The 17,980-nt window shown below is 27.1% G+C and overlaps 1 protein-coding gene across 1 annotated transcript; it reads right to left on the bottom strand.

Annotated features, from left to right (window-relative positions):
- Nucleotides 1-6,681: 6,681 nt before the first annotated feature.
- Rh50 (Rhesus blood group-associated glycoprotein Rh50) lies at nucleotides 6,682-17,202 on the bottom strand. Its single transcript, XM_018546017.1, has 11 exons — nucleotides 17,159-17,202; nucleotides 15,102-15,237; nucleotides 14,297-14,359; nucleotides 11,926-12,112; nucleotides 11,183-11,333; nucleotides 10,414-10,561; nucleotides 10,049-10,267; nucleotides 9,630-9,712; nucleotides 9,092-9,235; nucleotides 8,437-8,602; nucleotides 6,682-6,886 (listed from the first exon to the last, which is right to left on the bottom strand). The coding sequence occupies exons 1-11, from the start codon at nucleotides 17,165-17,167 to the stop codon at nucleotides 6,726-6,728; spliced, it is 1,467 nt and encodes a 488-aa protein (XP_018401519.1). The 5' UTR covers nucleotides 17,168-17,202; the 3' UTR covers nucleotides 6,682-6,725.
- Nucleotides 17,203-17,980: the final 778 nt, after the last annotated feature.

Raw genomic sequence — 17,980 nt, 5'->3', positions numbered from 1 at the left:
TGTGTGTGTGTGTGTGTGTGTGTGTGTGTGTGTGTGTGTGTGTGTGTGTGTGTGTGTGTATGTGTGTGTGCGCGCGCACGCGTAAGCACTTACGTAGGAAACTAACTGGACAAGAGACGTACCTTTAAAGCTGCTTTTCGAAGCACTTACAGTTATCGTTTAATATATGAAATCTTTCTAAAATGGTATCTGAACAGTCCAAACTTTAAAAATGTTGCACGAACGTGATTGCATATTGATAATGCATTACGATAAATAAAATCACTAAATTACAATTATCCAATACTATAACGCGGTTACATTTGCTCGTCATATTTTTAAAGTTAAATAATTTTTTTTTTAAATCTCTTATGTACTTGACGTGATAAAAACGTTCGTCATTATTTGAAGCGTGTTGTTATACAGAGTTTAATGGGTCAGCTGTAACGAGATGCAACATTTTATGTTCACAACAATTTACATGTTTACTGTGTTTTCAACATAAGCCAAAATAGTAGTCTAAAAATGACAAAGTTGCATACAGCGTTTTATTTTGCATATTGATCGAATTTAATTCGAGCTCAAATGCGCTCCCTTACATACTGTACGTCATTTCCGTATTTGTACAGTATATATGCGTAGTTTTATTGTATGTGTATTATAAAAATACCAAAGAAGGTGTGTATTATAAGTATACCATTAGAAATACCGCGCACACTGCCGTTTCTCGTTAACTATTTCGCTTACGTAAACATACTGCCATTTAGATCATAGTCCATTATATTATATTCAGCTAATTTTGACCGAGACGATGGGTCCAGCTACAACGGCTCCAAATATCGATATAATTATAAAGTCCTAGAAATTGCCAGAAATATTGCCACATAATTCAGAATAAATATTAAAATTTTAATAGAGAAATTAGGCAAGAAATTTTTTAATTGTTTATTTATGACTAGTACAATAATTATTCCCATTTTTCTACTAATTCCATTTATCTTAATTTTAAGAATGATTTAAACGTTTTGATAAAAATGTACTTTTCAAATTATTTTTCTTTGAGTATTTTTTATAGCCTTTTACAAGAATATAGTTACGAAATAGTAAATACACTGCCAATTCTGCTCGCTCAGTTCTATGGATAACTTTAGAATTTTGATATAAATTTACATAATACTTGTTTTAATATTGCTTTCTTGTAACCTTTTATACAATTATAAACATTAAATTTATTTACATAGCCAATTTTTTTTTAAATATTTAATTCGTAAACTTATGATTAAATCTTCATATTCTTAATATCTACACTTAACAGTAAAATTAAAGCATCATTTATCCTGCCTCCCAAAAATAAGCAAACTTCAAAAGAGAATAATTTCGTTAAAAATGATCATAAAAAATTTGTAAAAAAGCACTCTAAAGCTTGAAATCTCTACTTTCGAAAATGATAATTGATATTTCGATTTGATTAATTCTTTACGAATGCTTTTTTACAAATTTTTTTACGATCATTTTTTACAAAGTTAGACTCTTTTGAAATTTGCCTATTTTTGGGGAGCAGGATAAGTAATCCTTTAATTTTGCTGTTGAGTGTATTTTTAACTTCTCTATATTATTACAACACTTACATGAACTCCGTATTCTTAACACATACCCTTGTGTATACATACATGCTATCACATTTTATCATGTGACAACGTGATCACTCGATCATAATTAGAAAGGTAGACGGAGGTTGTCATAAGAACAAGGGTATTAATAGATGTTTTTTATTAAATAGGAGTTTCTTCATTATGTACGTATGCATGCATGCGTATGTTATAAGCATCAAATGTCAACGCGCAGGCGCGAATGAGAGAGAAAGAGATACAGCAATTATTTTCTCATTTTCTTTATTTTGGCTTTCAATCTAAAGCTTTATCGGCATGAAAATCGGCCACTCTATTTATATTTTTATCTATTGTGAATAAATAAATGTTTATCAATTTTTATTTATAAAAAATATCATACGTTATCATTACTCCATTTGCCAACAGCACAACAGACGCATATATTTTTAATCTGCGCATGTGCTATCGAAATAAAATTGAGGGCTGATGGAGGATGTTCTCTATCTATCATGTTAAGAATACGGAGATTTGAGTACATTATTAAGTATTTGACGAATTATACATATTTTTCATATTAAGTCAATAGTGATGATCATTTGTGATGAGTGGACTTGGATCCTTGGAGTATGACTTGATATCTAGAATATCAAAAATATCAAGAATTGATGATGATGTACAATTAAAAAAAATTAACAAAGGCATATGGTGCGACTATAGAACGTCAAAATTAATATGATTAAAACATTTTTTAAGAAAAAATAGACACTATTTGATTATAAAAATTAAAGATTTTCTACTACTAATTTTTTGATACTCATCAATAAAAGTTAAGAAGGCAACAATTGAATTAGTTGATTATGAAAATGCACGAGTTATGCTACGTTTTTTTTTTTACAGAAAAAATGCTTTTCTTTCTTTAATTTTATCGTGCATATTAGCATTTTAGTGCATATTTGGCATTTATAGAAATATAAATAAGCGCTTATTTCAATTTAAAAGAATTTCAAAAAAGATTTCATAATCATGCTTTTTTTGTAACAGTTGCCTATAAACAGTATAAACAGATCAATATTTTTGCAATTAGTAATCCTATTGATTCTCTTTTTTTATGCAGAATGTATTGTGAATTTTATCATTGATCAAGGAACTATATTACATTAACTTAATTTCATGAAAATGGTAACTCATGTCCGCTTTATAATAACTGATTCAATTGTATACGAATTATTTAATATATTTTGTTTAACTATCCTCGTGTGTCTAATTGATATTATACTTGATATTATACAAGAAATATATATACTTTTTATCCTACAAAATATATTTCTTGGTATATATGAAATGAGACTGAAAACAAGAAATTTTGCAAACAGCGTTTTTATCATTCCTTTTACAAGATTATAATCGTGATTTTTGTGTGTGCGCAATATGTAGCAAGCAAGTTCACAACGATTACGTCTATGACGATCTGTTTGTCTGAGATGCACTTTCTTGTGTTTTTTGTGTAAAAGTCTTAAACTATAAATAGACTTATATTTTAACCTTTAGATAGTTTAGATGAAAGAGAAAAAGGACGAGATTAAAAACAGAAAGCGCAACAGAAAGCGAACAGACGTAATTTGCAACAATCAATTAGGAAAAACGTACGATATAAATAACGTGAAACATAGCCTGCCCCTACGGAACAATGATAAAGAAAAGAATTATTAATAATGTTGAGGTGTTATTTGTCATAGTATATGCGTTGTCATAGTATCGTGATAATGTTTATATAATATATGAAATGTCGAGTCGCAAAACGATATCGTAGGGGACGCAAGAAGATTGACAATCGAGACCTTTTTTATAATCATAAGCTACAAGCTTATTTTAAATGTCATAAACTTAATTTAGATTCCGACTAAAAAGTTATAGCTAAAAATATTTAATAAAAAAATTTGTGACTATTTTTACAATAATCTAAAAGTGGCTTTTAAGATTTACAATTTTCATAAAGAAAAAAATTAAATTCCAATTAAATTTTTCTTTTTTGACAACAATTTCATATATTTCTTCTTACTCTCTTTGATTAACGCATTTATTAGTCTTACACACACACACATACACACACATATTTGACATTTCTTTAACTCTTTAAATCCCCCAAAAATATATCGTAAAAGAAATTTAATTTATGTTTTACCATGTTTGATGAAAAATGCTAAGTGTTTTCTTTTCATGTTGAATCTTTTTGAATTACATTTATAGATTACACAGTAGAAAAAAGAGATTTTATAAATAATTGAAGGAAATATCAGTAATGGGCCAAGTTAATATATAACGGCAAATTAAATAAATAAGAGCAATAAAATTATTTAAACATGAACAGTTTTCATTATTGTTTTATATTATAAATATGTGTATTTAAATATAAAACATACATATGCATGTTTAAATATAAATCCTTTTTTTTTTTTTAATGAAAAAGCTGTTTTATATTATATTAGTTTATTTTTCACATTAATATACTTTGCCGTATTCATTACACTTTTTTATATTATTACAATTTAAACTGTCGAATTAAATTATCGAGTTATACATTATTAAACTGCCATGATATATAAACGTTTAAAAGATTACCACGATAAAGCAAATACTCTTTTATTCTACATATACATACATATATATATAATAAATATTTTTATCTTCTTCCTTTTTAATTGAATTGTCGATTCTTGCTGTTCGCTCGATGCCATAGTGCGGCATGACACCTGTTGTCAGTTGAAAGAAATGCGCGTATAAATTAAAGTGTTCCGGGGTACTGCGTACACAACACGTTACTGGGTCATTCGTAAGATGCAAAATTAAACCATGATACATGAACATATTTAGAGCCGTAAGTTTTCAATGAAACAAGATATTATTAACTAATTTTTTTAAATTAAATCTGGGATACATAGAGTCTGATGAAACATTCAGGAATTTGATTAGGATTATTAATTATAACTATAGATAATTCTGTTAAAAACAAGTGATAAGCAAGATTTATTGGAAAGAATATAAAAAAAGAAGATACTATATAATCATATAAGACATTTAACTTATAGATACAAAAGTTAAGAAAAGTTTGGTGTTAGCTGTTAGGAATCTCTCCCATACACAATTTATGATCTGCCTGATCGCACTAAGTAAAATAAATAAACTAGGTAATTATTGAATCTGATAAGTGAATGAACAAGTACACTGTCAATCCCGAGTCGTTATAAGTCATAGTAAAATGGGACCCCGTGACTTTTCCATAGGGTTTCCTTCTTTCTCTTTTTCTCACTCTCCTATTCATTCTTTCATATATTAATAAGTCTATTAAACATGGAAAGAGAAGGTTATCATAAAATTAAAATCTGATTGGCTAATGGATTATAAATTCAATTATGATACTAATAACTAAGGTAGGTAATTGAACAATTTACTAATTTATTTCCTATAATTCATTTTGCAAGTCTCCCGATTTGTCTGTTCAACTTTCTATATACATATATATACCGTTATTTTAGACGCGTTTATTTGAGTAAATTTATTTATTAAAGGAACAATATTTCATATTATGTAGGATGTCTTTTATAACGTACAAGAAGATATTTCTTGGGAGAATGCAATAATCTTTTTACATATGTACTATTAATTTAAGGTCTTAAGTATAAACGCAACAATAATAAATTAGGTTTAATCTATTTATGGATTTACCATCAAGCGGTGTAATCTGTATTATGTGTTCTTTTGTAAGATTTAACAATAATCAGAAATAAATCGTCGAAAAATAAAGGAGCTGTTTCTCTTTTCTTCCAGTAATTTATTCCCATCAAAATTTATCCTATTAATTTCGCATTTCTCATTGACAATATCAATAGAATATGTATAAAAATTTTAATTAAAAAATTGTAACATTTACATAGTAGAACTTTTTTATTCTATTTTTTACTGTTTTGAATCAGTTTTTATTCTAGAATAGTTAGCCTCTTGTCAACTTAACATTTTCTCTTGTGTTATTCTTCCATTATACATTTATCACGTAATTACATAATTATACATAGAATAAGACAGCAAGTGAAATGTAGTACGCAACATTTTTATTCTGCGCTTGTATCATTAGAATAATAGTACGAAGTAAATTTCTAGAGTAGAAAGAGAAAGAGAGAAAGGTGGTTCTAATTTACGATTCCAGAATAAAGTGTTATATGTACAATGTTTTATACTGTAATGAATAATATGATATTTACATTGAAATGAATACAAGAAGGAATAAAGTTTAAGTTTTATTTCAGATATTAAAAAATGTGAATGTGTTGAATTTTTCATACATATTTTTGTGTATGTATAATAGGAAAAGAGATGGGCGATAGAAAAAATAATGAAGTGAAGAATCATAGAAAAATTCATAAAAAGAAAACGAATGTTAAAAGGAAAATAATGGAAAAGTACCAAAAATTTGTTCAAGTCAGAGAGGGACACAAAGAGAAAAAGAGAGAAAGAGAAAGGAATGAAAAAAGAGAAGAAGAAGAAAGGAAAAGGTATGAGAAGGTAAGAAAATGAATTGAAAAACTATAGTAAATTACTGAAATACATGCAAATGTCCTGCTTCAATTTAAATGTTTTAGACAAAATAAAAGATATATATTTTTTTGTAAATATTAGGATAAAATAAAAGAATGAAATTTACTATAATTTATAATTAATGGTTATATCTTAAATCACATTTATGGATTAATAATTATGTGTCTGAATGCGTTAATCCTTTTCTCAATAATTGTGTTTATCAAAATTTTTATGAGTTTTAATATATATATATATATATTTAGAACTCATTTATTTATTATTTATACACTTCTTACTTTTACTTATTTATAACTTTTTGTTTATTTATTAATTATATTTATAAAAAGGAAAGTGTTATAAATTGAAAAAGTCTGTACATACGTACTGTAAGCATTTATAATGCGGTTTTTCTATGAAAGATGCAAACAGGAACTAATTATTAAGTAAAAATTAATTATACAAATATTAAAATATGGTATTTAATATTAATGTTTACATGCAAGTTTAAATAATTTGGTGCATACTTTGCATTTTATATGTTGGATATTATAGTATATCAACATATTAAATATTGCCCATAACTATGTGATCATTAGGGCGATTGTTATCATTTCGATTTTTTCCAAATTCGTGCTGAAATTCCTCTTCCATGTCCCAAACAACCTCATCATCGAATTTCTGCTGTTCAGTGACCCACCCGCACATCATCGTACGTAGAAGTAAACCTGTAAATTGAGTTTTATATACGTACATAATCAGACGAAATAAATGAACAAAATTAATAAAACATGAAATAATCGGCTCATTTATAAACAAGTAAAGACAATCCAATTTAAGGAAAATACTAGTTTAAAGAATGGTTAAAAAAGCCGTGAATTGGCACTAGTTCAGACAAAGGTTTAAACTAATTTCAAAACACCAGTTGAAGTTTTTATATGCACAAAGAATGAAATCAACGATTGTTAATACATAAAGGAAAGAAAAATAATTGTATTATTGCACATATACATCCGCGCTTTAAGGTCTTGAATTAGATTTTACAATTTATGTATAATTTGATGGAAAAAATTGCATTATTGAATTTCTACCAAAGAGAGGTACAGAAAGAATAAAAGAGAAAAGCGAGACAAAACCAGAAAACAGCCGGATAGGGAACAAAAGAAGGAGGGAGAAAAGGAAAGATGAGAAACAGAAAGGGAGAAAAAGTATAAAAAGAGAGATAGAGGAGATAGAGGAAAATGATAGAAGGAAAAAAATCTGATAGGAAAAGACTTAGATGTAATGGCTATAGAGTTGTGCGTTTCCAATTTTAACTGACATCAGCATGTGTGCTCTATTAGATTTGTTAGAAAGAGAATGTTAAAAAGTATCAGCACCTCTCTTTAATCCGCTTTGGATGTGGAATGTAAATGAGTAGATAAAAGGAATGGAGATTTAAGGCTTTCGTTCACTCATCACTATTATTTCGCTTCACCTATAATTTCAGATTGTAATGTTAGCGGAGAAACACACAATAGAATTTTCACAAATTGTATTTAAATAGAAATGTTTTCCAAGAAAACAACATTTGCAGTCGATAGAATAGTCTTATAAAATAACTAAACTATTTTCTTGTTTCTGGAACAAATTAAGCTACATCATTTATTCCCATATATTATTAATTTAACAGTTTGTCAGTTATAAACTTAATTTCTTTTGTTTTCTATTATACATAATTCATTTTCAGAGTTTGCGTCGATTTGGCGCTTATATGCATTGTAAGCTTTATTCTATTTTTCTTTCACATAATGAGCGATAAAGATAAAATGAAGCTTTCAACATGAGCAAAACCAAACACAGCTCAATATATGTTATTTATTTACTAATATGAAACAGAAGAAGTTTTCTATATACTTTACAAGTCAATTCTATCGATTATAAGTGTTGTTTTATTTCCATATTAATGTGTTTTATAAGAATTTGTATTGTGTATTTTTTGCTTTCGATATCACAATCTGAAAAAGTCGTGGTAAATATTAAAATAGGAGCTTCAACTTTCTGTGATTATCACTACTACCGATATTTAAAAAAGGTGAAAAATATATTGAATGATTTTGCTAAAATATCTAAAAATTTATTTTCAAATAATTTAGCTGTATATAGATAGAAATGATTTTGTCAAACCATTAAAATAGTTACATCGAAAACTTAAACATAATGAACATATAGATAAAAAAATGTTTTTCTATTTTTTACTTGTCATAATACTATATGTGCGACATGGAGATTGAAGTACCTGTTATTAATCCAGAAACAATGGAGATCCCAAGGGTAATCGCTAGTGCCAGTAATTGATATCCCGCTTGCTGATACGCCGTTCTATTGTATCCCGTTGATATTCCATAATTGTCGCGCATCTCGCTAATTTTTAACTCTGAACTCGGTGCCCGTGCAGGAAAAATCTTAATAAATATAGAGATTTATCAAACATAAATATAAAGAAAATTATAAGTAAATTATTTTAACTCTCTTAACATTAATTATAATTTATTTTTAACATAAAATTTACAACATCTTTTAAGAACATTCAAATTTTCGACCATTTTATTTTTAAACTTTTTATGCATAGTTTAATGGAAAACAGGTAAAATAGAACAGAAGTTAAAATACAATTTATCAAACATTGTATGTACAATATTCCGTTTCACTAATATATTATAATAGATATTCCTATAATAGTTAGGTAGTCCATTAAGCTTCAAATTATCATTTCATCTTTTCATTTTACGTGTAGAAGTTATTTGTGCGATAATTACCATAAGGTGCAAAAATATTGTTTTAAAACTGAGATGATTAAATTACAGTTTTGCACAGTATAACGTAAATAAGACTAAATTACTCAAAAATAATAAAATGATTAATTCGAATTTCAAGACAATGAAATTACGTACTTCGTATAGGGAGTAATCGTAAGTGGCTTCCGTAGCTAAGCATGCCATAAGTGCCCCAAAAAATGCAGCTATCACGCCAGGCATTCCATGTAAATTATGTACCCCGCAGGTGTCATGGATATAAAAATGTTTCTGTATAAATGGCTGTAAAAGGAGATAAAGAAATTAATATAAAAATAATTTATTAGAAAAAAAGAACAGAGGCTTTGCAGAGTCGTATAACTTACTCATTGTGTAACAGAAAAATTCTTAATTATAATAGCATTTAAGTTTTTCGTAAAAATTCAGTTCAACGTTATAAAAAAATAAAAAGGTTAAAGTATTTGATTTCTGCTAATTCTAACAATAACCAAACATTTACAGATTAATCTATAGATTAATCTAATATTTTTTTCTGCGATATAATACTTCTAATATAAATTTGGTACAAAATGTGAATTACTTCGTAGATTATTCATTTTTGATAAAACATAAAAAACAATTTTAAAAACAAATAATTAATCCACTATTGCAATTGCATAATAATCTTCATTATTACCGTAAGATATTTGTATCCCAGCACACTAATTATACCGGATATGGCACCAATGATCAAAGCACCTACTGGTTGACACATCATACCTGTGTGTATTGAGAAAGTTCAAATTAGAGGATGGCCTCCTTGAACACTGAGTAATTCATAATTACTCTGTATATCGATTTATTAAATTATAGTAACATATCGAAGAGAGAAAGTTTAATCAGCTCAAGGTCAATGAAAAAACTGACTGAAATTACAAAAAGTAAAGACACATTTTAATCAACATATTTAATCACTTTCTTATTTTGCTGTGTGCGTTATAAAGTATTTTACGTATTATATAAAAATACTACATATATATGTGTATAATATGCATATATAGATATGTATAACATTTTTTATCTAGTAGTTGCATGTTAAAGAGTTAATAAAATCACCTGCAGCTGTGCCAATCGCGACACCTCCAGCTAAGGTCGAATTCTGTACGTGTACCATATTGAATTTGTTATCCTTAGAAACCAATGCCGACACAGCAAACGTGATCACGCAGCTTGCAGATATTGATAACAGAGTGTTGATTATAGCTCTCTGTTGATCATCTCCTGTCAACGCAGCGCTATTGAATGACGGCCAAAATAGCCATAAAAACACAGTACCTGAAGGTAATAATTAATTATCTTACTATTCTATTTTAATGATTAATACTTTCAAAATATCATAAAATTATATTTGAAAAAGAATAAAACTTAATGCAATGTTAATCTTCATCATTACTATAGATATGCAAACAGTTTTGACATACCGATCATGGCGAAAACGTCTGATTGATAAGTCGATCCTTCCAAATCATGTTCCTTTGGTTTTTCCTTCAATCCGAATACAAAGCTAACTGCCAATCCAAAATATGCACCAAACACATGAACGAACATACTATCACCAGCGTCGACGACCTTAAAAATATGAAAAAAGTTTACATATAATATAAGAAAGTATAACTTATCTCTATTTTACAGAAATTATATCATATATTTATAAAATAATAGAAAATATACATGTTCTTATATAATATATGTGTGATAAAACATTTATCGTCATATTCTAATTTTAATTATATATTACAATCATATACCGGGTAGTCCATTTAAATCGAACACACATCTTGAATATTTCGTTTATTTTTGACAATACGAAAAAATATTTCAAATAAAAATGGAACGGTGTGTCGAGGAGGACACGTTTTAGTCACGTTGTTTTTTTTTTCTAAGTGGAGGCGTTAAAAAGATATGAAGGTCACCTCCACTATTTTAAATGGAATTATGTAATTTTTTTTAGATAACATGATTCCTCTAATTATTTTGCATATAAAAGTATTAAGGTAGAGATACCAAAAAACCAATAGTTTACGAGATATTTTACACTTTATTTTGGTACATATTGACACAAAATGTTAAATAACTCGTAAACTGTTGACTTTTTGATTATCGTACCTTAATACTTTTTGTGAACAGAATAGTAAGATAAATCAAATGGTGTAGAGAAAACACATTATGCAAAAATAGGAATAAACTCACCATAAACAATTCTTCGCCTACGTATTTATTAATGGTGAACATAATCAACTCCACTATTCCCATGAACACCAGTTGCATATAAGTCACTTTGCCTAAAACTGCTCCCATGGAGATAAGCGGTGTAGCCACAGCAACGTCTGCACTAAGCAGACTGAAAAATTCCGTAATGATACATATAATGAAGATACAAATATCTTTATTCAAATTTTTCTATAAAGAGACTAATTTTTATTTTATTCAAATTTAGAATAAAAATAAAACGTTTATGATGTTTCTATACATGTAAAATAAAACTAATATGAAATTGTACAAAGTTTTAAATAAGACCTTTATGTAACTACATAATAATTAAGAAGTAAACGATCAAGCTAGAGTTTAAATGCTGAAATAATTCTATGTAAATTTATATACTACATGTATGTAGTATTTTTTAAACCGCGCGCCGAAATTATTATATTTTCGGTCTTTTGAAACGCAGTTTGATTAAACTACTGTAGTAATAACAAATTAAATTGACTAGCAATTTAATGATTTGATGCTCAATCAGGCATCTTATTAGAAAGATATTAATGTTCATTAAGATCTTTATATACATGTAGTACATAAATTCACATAGAATTATTTCAGCACTTAAGATCTAGCTTGACCATTTAGGGCCCTTATTTCCTAATTATAATATAAAATTAATAATTATCTTTATCTCTCTACTGTAATTTTTAATATAAATTAAAATAAACACTAACCTCTCTAACGAGAGGTAAGCCTTATGGCCTAACTGTATGTTCATTAGGCCATCGCAGATTAAAGCCACCTGGACGAGAATTGCACCTACGAGGAAAGTCAGACCAACAGCGCTTTGGCTGTACTTTTTGAGGAATGTCATCAGAAAGCCAAAACCAATCCAAATCATCACATGGACATCTTGATACACTGTACCATTTTAGACAAACCCCAAGAACAGAAAAAGAACAAGCGTTTCGTTTTGTAAGTAATATATTCGTGACAATTTATGTCAAGTTGATAAGTGTAAATATGTATTATGTAAAATATGTATTAGAATTATATTACCAATAAATATTATATTATTACTGGAAATATATTATAACTTTTTGCCTGTGTAAAATTTTTTATAATTTAAAATGGATTTTGATTGATTAAAGAGATAAAAGTAATAGAAAATTATAAATTTGCAGCGCATAGACACATGTATCTGTAAAGATACAAAAAGATATTATTTATAATTATATATATTCGTACCCTCGGTTTTAATGTGATTAATTTGCTGTTGGTTCATACATTTCTGTTTCATTCGTTATTGTGTTGTACATTTCATTTAATATATTATCGCATGTATCATTAAGACTTACATTTATCATTTAAAATTTTTTAATTTTTTAATTCGCTTAGCATGTTTTTTTTTCAATTTCACATTTATTAATTTCATTTCCAATATATTTCTTCAATAAAGAACGTAACTTTTACTTTATCGCTTTTTAACGATTTTACAGAATAATAGAAAATATTGAAAATTGTTTTCATTAAATAACTAACATAAGATCACTGATGAGACTTGGTAAATAGACAATCAAGAACAAAAATTTTACGCTTACATTTTTCATGATTATACACTGCTTCAGATTTCAATAATATTTTCCATGTTTTATACGTATTTGAGTCTTTCTTGGAGATATACATGTATTAAAGAGAAGAGAGCAGGAGATTTCAAAATGAGTTGACAGTAAGCGGAAAAAACAAATAATAAGGAAAAGAAGAAAATAACTGAAAAATAGAAACGGTAGGAAATGGCGGCATCGATGTATGTTAAACTCACGTGTATATGTGGTGGGTAGAGACTTTGATTGTCCATTCAAATAAGGATGGACGCTATTCAGTCGGTTACTGGCATCTGCCTCCTGGGCATAATCATATATAGCAATAAAAGCACACAACAGAAAACCCTCGATAAGAAGAAGTATGATTGCGTGCTCTGACCCATAGCACATCCTCATTCGTACCAGCATTGTACAGAGATTGACTATATACCGATGAAGCCACCGCAATGTATGGCGAGTCATACGGTAAATGTGCTTGGTCGTGACTTTATCGAAATTCTTGGTATTTTTGTATTTCGTGAAAATTGATTCATTTTTTTTCAATGCATATACATATGCGTTTGAATTTAATTGATCATATAGAAAGTGTACACTTTGAGTTTCGAATTATATAATTCAGAAAATTAATACAATTAAAATTTTTCAAATTCAAAAGAATATAAAAATATTTCTTTTCATTATATATATATTTGTAAATATAAGTGTTAGGATTAATTTGTTAATTTTTGTATTATTGTAATTTCACGATTATTATGCAGTTATTTCTAAAAAAAGAAACAAAAACGTATAATTTAATTAAAATTGTTATTATTGAATTTTATTCTCTATTTAAAAATAACTTTTAGGAACTTTTTTAAAGAAACATTTTAAATATTTTAAATTAAAATAAAATTTTTTTGCAATTCTTTATACAACAGTCTTATTTACTTTTATTTGGAATAATTATAATTTATTAATTATACTAGTGTACTAATTAAAAAAAATGAAGTAATTAAAGATCTATTATATTAAGTATAATAATAAACGTTGCAAGTAGACGTTAATCGGAAAAAACGTTGACATGACAATTCACTGACAGATGCTGAAAACGAACTGTTTCCAATTGAACGCACAAACAACGTCTCTCTCCAACAAATCCTTTGAACATGTGATAGTGAATCGATATTTAAAATAGGAAAGGTCAAGATGGTCAGAACTCGTAACTCTTATTCATATGTTAACGTGTCTATTTCTCCTTTTGTGCAACGTATAATGCAGAATATACAGATATAAAAGATAATCTATTTTAATTTTTCTATACATTCTTCTTCATTTAAAAAAATGTTATTTATTTAAAAAATGTTTCTCTCAGATTAAACTGATTCTGTTTTGAATAGGACACGGTCACCATATTTTTTTAGATAAACACATTTTTTTCTAGATTTCTTTTTTATTTTCATATTATCCTTTTTCTTCCCACAAAACAAACATAAATAAATAAAGCGTAATAAAATCTACTTACTCGGATAAATTCGTAATGGATTATCTTGCGATTTTTTTATTTGCCCAGATTTGTCGGCGGTGCCTGTAAATATAATTAGCATTTATTTTAAACATGCTATTATAGAAATTTCTGGTCAATTTAATATTGGCCAATTACTGAAAGTAGTGATTAATTACTGCCTTTCAATAATAAATTGGTTTGTATTAAATTTCTGTAAAAGCAATAGAAATGAAGACTATTTATAGTGAAGAATGTTTATGGTATAGTATAAGTAAATTACATGCAAAATTTAATCAAGTTGATTTATTCGAATAATAAAGTTAGAACTCGTAACAGTTTTACAATTTTTTTTAATGCCTAGAAATTTTGTAAGTTTTAAAAGTTTTTAAAATTTTTTTAAGCTAAATCCTTAAAATTTTTAATATTTTCAGAATTTTTGAAAAAATTATTATTCTTAGGAATATTTAATCTTTTTATTTTTTATGTTTAATTAAAATGAGATTATAAAGCAACTTTTTTATCATGAAAAACATGAAAAGCATTAATAATTTTTTAAAATTATATATACTTTATTTATTTTTAAAGTTATTTTAAAAAATTGTAAATTGAATTTGCATTTAATTTTAATTGAATTGCTATTTAATTTTAAATTTACATTCTTCTATTTTGTTAGCGATAATTTACGTGTATTTACGAATAGAATGCAAACTTGGAGACATAATCGATTTACACCAGTAATAATTTTTAACTACAAGACACACATAAAATGCACATGCACGCATTTGTACATATATACATATATGTATATATACTATATACTGACCGGTACGATTTTTTAGCAGATTAGCGTTCGCCTCTGGACCATACGTCATAAATGTTCCTATTAGCACGATTAGGATAATTTCGAGCAGAAATAGCATCAGTACTTGTTTCTTTTCAGTTACTGACGTATACATTGTCTGTAAAAAAGAATTTATTTGGATATGAGACATATTCAAAGTTGACACTATCAAAGGAAAATGAATTTATCACGAGAACATTTCCGCATTATTTTGCGAAAACTTTAGAAGAATTAAGAAATTTAATTCAAAAAAGATCATATCATAATTTTAGGAAAATTAGATTTAAATAAAATGAATTAGTTTTTACATATCCCTAATTTAATTTTAGTCGTAAGTTGATCACAAAGGAGGATGTTGAAAAGAGGCTGATTTTTGTCTACAAAGGTGTAAGTAAAAGAAATAGCGTTTTTTTAAATAGATTTTAATCTCCTGAATACGAAAATATTATAAATGAAAAGTTCGGGATCGATTGGGAACACCTTAAAAATTAAGTATGAACATGGTGTATTAACAGAATTCGAATGCTGTATAGAGTTATCACAAAACGCATTCGTGTGAGTTTTTTAAAGGGGAAGGTGTGTGTGAGTGTGTGTGCGTGCGCGCGCGCGTCTATTTTTTTGTATCTTTTATCTCGTTCTCTGTCGAATCCGGAACCGCAACGAAATATTGGTTCCATGTTTTTATATTTTATTTTTTTGTATTTTATACTTTTTTACTTTCTTTGTTTCATATTTTTTATTTCTTTTTTTATACTCTTTAATTTTCTTTTTGACACGCACGCACACACACCTATTTCTCCTCAAAAAACTCACACGAATGCATTTTGTGATAGCTCTATACAGTATTCGAATTCTGTTAATACACCATGTAGAACTAGTCACCTAATGTAGGATTAGAACATAATTACGTAGCTAATAATGTGGTGAACAAAAGACGTCACAAGACTTAATAATAGGTCGTTTCTGAACTGTACTACAAAGGTGTAAAATGTGCGCTCACACACACACACACACACACACACAAGCCGGTATTCATATTCCTTTCTTATTTTAAAACTGTCTTAAGTAATGTCTTAAGATGTTAATACGGTCCTTTAATTGATTCGTGACATCTTAAGACTGTATTTAAGACGGTTAATCTCAAATATCACTTAAGAATCGACTATGAATACCGTTTATAGAATACCTTCAGTACATCACAGTTTAAAAACTTATTAAGCTTTATGTATCTATAATACCTTATATATTCATCACACAAGCTATATTATAGTATATATAAAAACTAACTTATTTCATTGAAATCAATTTTTTATATATTTAGTGTTAGTTCTATAAAAATTATTACATTATTTACAATAATATTTTAACTTAATATGATATTTTCGCTTTATTGAATTAAACTAATCAAATCTTTGATAAAAAAAATTAATTTTTTTAACATCGTCTTTTTATTTTTTTTATTAAAAAACTATTATTTTATTCCTATTTATCTTTATTTGGCAATAATGTAGGCAATAATATAAAGAAGTGTATGTAGAAGTAGTCAAAGTTTTGTTGAATAAAAGATGGACTATTTTTTGAATGTTATAAAGAATGCAAAATGTGCGATATAAAATATATACCCTCATAAGACATGTTAATGTTATAATAATTTAAATGTTTAAAAAAAGAAAGATTAAGATATCTATATAGCACTTCATCTAAGGGACGTCCTAGAATGTTTTTAGGATATAGAGAAGTTTACTGAATGTCTTTGAATATCTATATAAATATAAATATATATATTATATGTATATATAGGTATATACTATATAATTAATAATTTATTTAAGAAACAACAATTAAACGCACTAACAACAGCGAATAGCTCTCATTAGCCTTACTATTCTTGTTATTTAAGAAATTTTAATTAATACCTTTTTTAAACATATATATGCATACATGAGCTCGTATTTGTAAATATACGAAGTTATAAATTTTATGGGTAAATATTGGATAAGTATTTATAAGCATTAATTGCATATCAATCAGTACAATACCTTTCCCATCGTATTTCGATAATTCAGGTTAATCAAACTGTCAGTCGCGCTTCTCACACTCACACTGATGGATTTTTGCCTCACACATTCACTGAAAAATATATTTTATTGCTCATTTTTACAAAGTAATTTATGCGCTCGTTGAATTTTATAAGAAGCGCAAAAAAAATCTAAATCTAAATATATAGCTGAATAAAAATTGAAAAATTGCTAAAATTAAGTAGCTGCTATTTTGTAATAAACAAACAAAGTAAAATAAGTTACACATTATATTATAAAAAATATGTCACACATAGTGTAAAAAGAAAAATGAACATACATATAGACTTATAAAAATAAATATTACAAAAAGAGATAATTAAATTATTGCATAATATTTAATTTTATTGAAATTTAGAAATATTTTACTTTATCACACATACTTGATTCGCTATTTAAAGTATTTATATGTATTTTAGCAGACGTAAAGCAGTATATAACTACCAAAACTTTTTTAAATTATTTAATTAGTTAATGATAAAGCAGTGTTTCTGTTTTCAAAAAATATATGAGAGTTAAATAATTAATCTATTTTTTTTTAATATATGGAGTCAAACATATCACGTATTTCTCACATTACGTATTATGTTGCATGCTTTATGGATCAGAACTTTGTTCTGTATATTACGTTTCTCTCTCTTACACCCAACAAATACTGTACATTACATTGTCAGATTTATCAGATTTAAATAGCAAATTCAAATGGTCAGATGGACAATGACTGCAGTAGAAATGGTTCTGTTGAATAATCTATATTAGCTCAGCTGGTGTAGATGACATAGG

The sequence above is a fragment of the Cyphomyrmex costatus genome, unplaced genomic scaffold (genome assembly GCF_001594065.2).
Source record: "Cyphomyrmex costatus isolate MS0001 unplaced genomic scaffold, Ccosl1.0 scaffold51, whole genome shotgun sequence".
In the NCBI taxonomy this organism is placed as follows: Eukaryota; Metazoa; Arthropoda; class Insecta; order Hymenoptera; family Formicidae; genus Cyphomyrmex; species Cyphomyrmex costatus.
The sequence above is the reverse complement of the archived record's forward strand: the minus strand, read 5'-3'. Positions and strand labels throughout refer to the sequence as shown.

Coding starts and splice junctions, on each gene's coding strand:
- Rh50 (XM_018546017.1), bottom strand. Junction 14,360..15,101: donor TCTGCTAAAAAATCGTACCG/GTCAGTATATAG, acceptor TTATATTTACAG/GCACCGCCGACAAATCTGGG. Junction 10,562..11,182: donor TAGGCGAAGAATTGTTTATG/GTGAGTTTATTC, acceptor CATATTTTTAAG/GTCGTCGACGCTGGTGATAG.